General features: G+C 35.7%; 1 protein-coding gene across 1 annotated transcript; it reads left to right on the top strand.

The window, feature by feature from the left end:
- Window positions 1–3944: 3944 nt before the first annotated feature.
- LOC145632683 (uncharacterized) lies at window positions 3945–5845 on the top strand. The gene is made up of 4 exons (XM_081685030.1): window positions 3945–4096; window positions 4219–4351; window positions 4444–4597; window positions 4698–5845. The coding sequence occupies exons 1-4, from the start codon at window positions 3945–3947 to the stop codon at window positions 5843–5845; spliced, it is 1587 nt and encodes a 528-aa protein (XP_081541156.1).
- Window positions 5846–6160: the final 315 nt, after the last annotated feature.

Genomic DNA, 6160 nt, shown 5'->3' with positions numbered 1-6160 from the left:
CAAAAAAAACTTGGACATTGTATGCAAAGATCAGACCAGATTTATTAAATAGCCCATGGATTGTATTTAAGAATTGTAAAGATCAGGACATATTGGAGTAATTTTGAGGTTGAAATTGTAATTTGGATTTTAATTAGTGTCAAAACTGTTATGATTTTGAATACAGTGAAAATGATGATAATGAATTCTTTAAAATTACAGTATTCTGGTTGTAATGGTCTTCATGCTGTTTGGGATAGCTAGAAATTAGATTGTGTAATGCAGAAAAGGGACAGACAAAAATTAGATTATATGGTGTTATGAATTAATAAAATTTAATGTTTGTGTTTGGTTTGAATGTTTTATATCTTATTAGCTGTGTTGATTAGAGGCTTGAGATATTTATTATTATTATTGCAGCTACCTAGGATATGTGATTGTTGGTTTCAAATGGCTTGTTATGAATTTTTGTGGATGTTAAAGAATAATTTTGAAATTTGCAGGGTGATTAATTATTTAATTTTGAATCTATTTTGATTTCTTGTGTAGGTTTTATACAGGTGTTGATTCTTGCTATTGTTGGAGAATCTGTTGTGAGTGTTCATGATCATTTCTTTTTTTATTTGTTTAAATTGTTGGGAGATGTTTGTTTGAAATATTATTGTTTAGTTTGTGCATGTGTTGTTGTTGTGGCTGGGTGTGGTTTCTTTTTTATATTATTGTTGTGTGTTTTGTAGTTTGTTTGTTGTATGTTTGTATAGAGTTGTAGTTGTTGGTGTTGTGGGGGTGTTAGGAGGGTGTATGGTCATTGTGGTTAGTGTAGTTTAAATTATTGACTTTCAAGTTGGTATTGGGGCACAGTAGCAATAGCTTTTGTTATTAGTTTAATATACTTGTAAGGCCTGATAGGGTGTAAGGGGTAATAGGCGGGTTCCGTAACTTGTTGTCATGGTGCGTTGTAGTTACTAAGGTTCTGATGGTATATATTGGTTATGCACACAGGTTATGAGGCCAGAATCGTTGAAATTTACCATTTCGTTTCAGTGCTTGCTGAATCAGGTTATTGGGTTCTTGAAGCTGATAGCCCCTACTTACAGTTTGGCTGGTGTTACTGGGAATGTTGTTAACCTTACTTTGGTTACTGATTGTGTTCTTTCTCCTTACATTTTTTAGGGTGGGCCTGCTGTTACCCTTGATGCTTCTCGTGAGAGTGCTGCTGAACAAGCTACTTGCTTCCTGCGTGTAGAATATGGACTGCAGATATTTGATCTTAGTTTAGAGGTTATGTACAGGCTTGATCTTTGTAGTTTTTTGTATGAGATGAAGCGTATAGCTGTTGAGTCGTTGAACAAGCCTTCTCCTCTAAAAAAGAGCAAGTGGCATGTTCCACCAGTTAGGCTACATGGTGATAAATACATATGCATTCATTATGTTGATGTGTTTCATGTTGTTGTTGTTGCAACTAAGGCCAGGGTTTCTGCAATTGAAGTGGCTAAACTTGCTGCAGCAAAGTGGGTTGCTTGGTTGACAGTGTATCCCCTTGGTAGCAATGGAATGGAGTGTATTTATAGCCAAGTTGTCAGTACTTGTAAGGGTGCAAAGCTGGATGCTGCGAAGCGGGCTATTTAGTTCTTACGTGTTTGCTATAATGTAGACATAATTGATTTGAACTATGAGAAAAATGTCTATTCTGGTATTAAGTGTGCATTATCTAGGGAGAGCTACATGTCTGTTAGGGAGCGTGTTATAGGGAAGTAGGGAGATTTGCATATGGCTCCTTATATTGGTGGGGATTAGTGCTTGACACCTAGGTCTGGTTATCACAGGATTCCATCTCCGGCATTGCCTCCAACAGCTCCTCGTAAGCCTAAGGCTTCATCTTCGTTTGGTGAACATGTTGTTCAGCGTTCTGTGCTAGTTCCTGATGAGTTATTTGTTCTAGTTCTTGATAACTTAGAGGCGGTGTTTAAGCGTAGGAAGAGGTAGCTTGATTCAGTTAGCTCTAACTAGCTTAGTAGGAGTCTATTGGTATTTCAGTATATCAGTTCAAGCTTAGTTAGCGTTATTTTGATTTTCAGCTAGATGTGGCTGATTTGGGTTCAAGTTGAATTTGCCTTTTTTGTAATGTTGTGCCATGATATGTAATGCTTAGAATTTTATGCTATGTACTGTGATGGTTTGAATGAAATGAATTATGGAACATTTCTTTTGTTTGGTTATGTTTTCGTGATTGCTTATTATTAGTCTGAATTTATTTGTTGTTTCATATTTAATTTCTTACTTAATGACTTTCATTCTGTAATGTGTTGCAGCATACAGTTTATGTTAGTTTGTAGCATTTCAAGTTATTGGATTTTTGACTTTTGAAATGGATATGTATTGAGTCAGTTGTGAGGTGGGCACCTCTTTCAAAATTATTTATTAAAAGGATGTAATTTTTATTAGAAAGTGAAACATTTGTTTGGAAGTAGCTATGCAGTATATATTGCTGATTCTTATGTAATGTATGGTTCCATTACAGATAAGGTTACAGACTATGGGATTAATGTGAAGCAGCGTGCTAGCAAGCGCTCACGTGCTATTAGTGCACTTTTGGAGTCAGATAAACACAGGTTGTGTTAGGTTAATATGAATGTTTTTTTTAATTGTTAGTTTTTTGTATGTTAATAGGTTGTGGTTGTTAATTAGGAAGGTGATTTATAGTAGTGCAAGAAAGGCAAGTAAGAGCAGTGGTGAAAGTAGGTCAGTTCCTGGCAATGATGCAAAAAATTGTGTAAGAGTAGTAACAAGGCTGAAACATGGTCAAGGGAAAAATATGAACATGCTGCTTTAGAGAGAGATGGTAAGCATGTCTTTCTTATTTTGTTCCTTGGTTTAATATTATTATATTTTTGTAATGAAATAGTGTTTAGAATACCTAAGTCAATTGTTGAGGATATAGTTATATTATGAGGCAATAAACATGGTTTTTCTATCATAATAAAAAAAAGTGTATTGCAAAAAAACATATCACTATGATGTGGATTGCTGATCTTAGTGCTTTGTTATGGTTAATTACAGATATGTTTGGAAATGGTGGAAATTATGTCAGACAGCGTGCTAGCAAGCGTTCACGTGCAGTTGGGGCACTTTCAGATGTAGATATAACGTTGGAATAGGTTCTTTATAGTGTGATTTTGTTTGTTGGTTCTAAAATTGTTAATAGTTTATGGTTTTGAATTAAGTTTTGTTATTGACAATGATGCTAGGCAAGGACAAATAATCAGTGGTCAAACTAAGACAATGCAAATTACAATGCGTAAACAGCTTCCTCCAACAAAAAATAGTAAGCACGTTGCTCTTATAATGATTTTGAATATTCTATGATCTGTTTGTGGTGTTTAATGTGCATTTTCAAAACAGAAGGAGTGATAGTTGCTGTTACTTATTTAGAGCGGATAGATGGACTTTCAAAAATCAATTCAATCAGGTTGGGATAGTCATACTTTCTGTTAGATTTGTTTTTGGGATATGATAATGCTTAGTTATTTAATCTGTCCATTTTGGTGTGGTTAGTGAAGTTGGTGAAAGTAGTGCACAGGGTGCGCGAAGGAACAGTAAGAAGAAATCACAGCCAAAGCAAAAATTGCCAAAAACTACAGCTCCAAGAAAGAAGAGTAAGCTTGTTTTCATTAGTTATTTTTATTGTAGATACATATGTGTTGTATAGTGTGTGATTTTAAAAGTTGTGTTGTATAGAAGAGCCAGCTGCTGTTATTGGTCAGCCTCTTCCACAGGCTCCTTTATAGTTAGAGCCTACACATGATTGTGTTAAATGCGGAGCTAAGAAGTTTCAGTCTGAATGGCTTCATTTTTGTTGTGGGAATGGAAGTATTCAGAATGCTACAAATGCCTTGCCTGCTGAACTTCATCCCATCTTTACATCTCAAGATGATGATGCATTGCATTTCAGATAGTATATTCGCATGTACAATAATTTATTTGCATTCTACTCTCTTGGTGGCGATTGTAATGCTAAGACATACAAAGGAATCTATGTTTTCTTATTGCATGGTCAGATTTATCACAACTTGCCTGATTTGTTACCTGAAAATGAAAAGCCTAAGTACTTGCAGCTGTATTTTTATGATGCACATTTTGAAGCCTAGCATAGAACAGAAGCTTTTCCTGAGGTTAGGAAAGAGATAGTTGACATTCTAATGCGTGTCACAAGTGCAAATCCATATGCCTGGTTTTCAGATCATTGAGTGAGTTAACCATAACTCATAGTACACAAATAGCTATTAATCAGAGCACAGTATTAGATCAGCGAGTGTATAATGCACCATCTACTGATGAAGTAGCAGCTATATGCCAGACAACATGTCTTCCAGTGATTACAGCAGTCCTCATATTGTTGTAACCGGCAAGTCCAATGATCCTCATCGGATATATCATTATTATGGATGTTATGATCCTTTACAGTATCCTCTTCTATTCCCATATGGTGAGCGTGGGTGGACTCAAGGTATACAGAAGATTTATAAGAATTCGCAAAATGAGGCTTTAAAGGATTTCGATCCTATTGCTTCATGTGTTGTGCATTCAGAGGATAACTTTATAGAAGAAGAAGTGAAACGTGAGTGGTTAGTTATGGGCAAATTGATTTATTAAATAAGTGCCTTAAGGTTGTATAGTTGCATTTTAGATCTAATTTAGTATCTTATTTTAACATACAGGTGCAGCAGACTCGTCGGGGAGCTCTAAGAGACATATTTCTGCCGGGGAATATTATGCTTACAAGTTGCAGATTAGGCTAGTGAATATGCTTCTTCGTGGAGGACGATGCTTTCAACAATACATTGTTGATATGTATGTCAAGATTGAAAACACAAGGCTTGATTTTTTTAGGAGAAATCAACAAACAATACGAGCAAATTTGTATCAGGGGATTTTTGATACTGTTGAGGATGGGGAGAAAAGTGCCAGCAATGTTGGTCGGCATGTTATTTTACCACCAACTTTCATTGGTGGACCTCGTGATATGAAGAAGCGATACTTAAATGTTATCGCTCTTGTGCAGCGATTTGGTAAGCCTGATCTCTTTGTTACTATGACATGTAATGCTAGATGGCCAGAAATAACAGTTGAGCTTTCTGAAGGAGAAGTTGCAGCTGATTGTCCATATCTCATTGCTCGTGTTTTTAGAGCCAAGTTAATTGCTTTGAAAAATAAGATAATAGAAGATAAAGTTTTTGGAAAGGTGGCAGCCATGGTATATGTTGTTGAGTTTCAGAAAAGAGGTTTACCACATGCTCATTTTCTTATCATTTTAAAAAATGGTTATAAACTTTCTGGTCCTTCAGATTATGACAGGTTTGTAAGTGCAAAAATCCCTTCAACTGATTCTCCAGAATTGCGTAAAATCACTCTCAGGCATATGATGCATGGACCTTGTGGTAGTTTACATCCTAACTGTGGATGCATGAAAAAGAAAATTGGAGATCAAATTGTCTGTAAATATAACTATCCTAAGTCTTATTTAGAAAAGACCACTACTAATGAAGATGGTTTCCCATCGTATAAAACCCGGAATATAGGAGAACATGTAAGGATACATGGTGCTACTCTTGATAATCGATGGGTTATTCCTTATAATCCGTATTTATCAATGTTGTATGATTGTCATTTAAATGTTGAAGTATGTTCGACTATTCAGGCAGTGAAGTACCTTTATAAATATGTTTACAAGGGCCATGATAGGGTGTCTTTCAATATTGGTGGGAAAAATAATCAAGGTGTTGATGAGATTGAGAATTTTCAAGCTAGTAGATGGGTTTCTCCATGTGAAGCAGCTTGGAGGATATTTGGTTTTGACTTATTTTAAATGACTCCATCTGTTATGGCGTTACCAGTGCACTTGCCCAATATGCAAACTATTTATCTAAGGTCTCATGAAAATCATGATTCAGTAATTCAAAATGAAAAAGAAGCCAAACTCCTTTAACAGAATTCTTTAGCCTGAATGCACGCATTGCTGGGGGCACAGGTTTACGATATACTGAAGTGATTTCATAATATAGGTGGGATGGCAGCAAGAAGGTGTGGATTAAAAGGAGCTATAAAAAAATGTTGGTCGAATGGTCTTTGTGGTTCCTGCGGAAGGAGAACGTTTTTTCTTGCGTTTGTTGCTTAGTAAAAT

The sequence above is a fragment of the Chenopodium album genome, chromosome 1, assembly GCF_948465745.1.
Source record: "Chenopodium album chromosome 1, dcCheAlbu1.1, whole genome shotgun sequence".
NCBI classification, from domain to species: Eukaryota; Viridiplantae; Streptophyta; class Magnoliopsida; order Caryophyllales; family Amaranthaceae; genus Chenopodium; species Chenopodium album.
This window is presented reverse-complemented; position numbering and strand designations above follow the sequence as displayed.

Excerpts from the sequence above, each read along its gene's own strand:
- LOC145632683 (XM_081685030.1), top strand. The coding sequence starts at position 3,945 with ATGTACAATAATTTATTTGCATTCTACTCTCTTGGTGGCGATTGTAAT. Across the intron at positions 4,097-4,218 it reads AAGCCTAAGTACTTGCAGCT|ATCATTGAGTGAGTTAACCA; the intron begins GTATTTTTATGA and ends CCTGGTTTTCAG. Across the intron at positions 4,598-4,697 it reads TATAGAAGAAGAAGTGAAAC|GTGCAGCAGACTCGTCGGGG; the intron begins GTGAGTGGTTAG and ends TTTAACATACAG.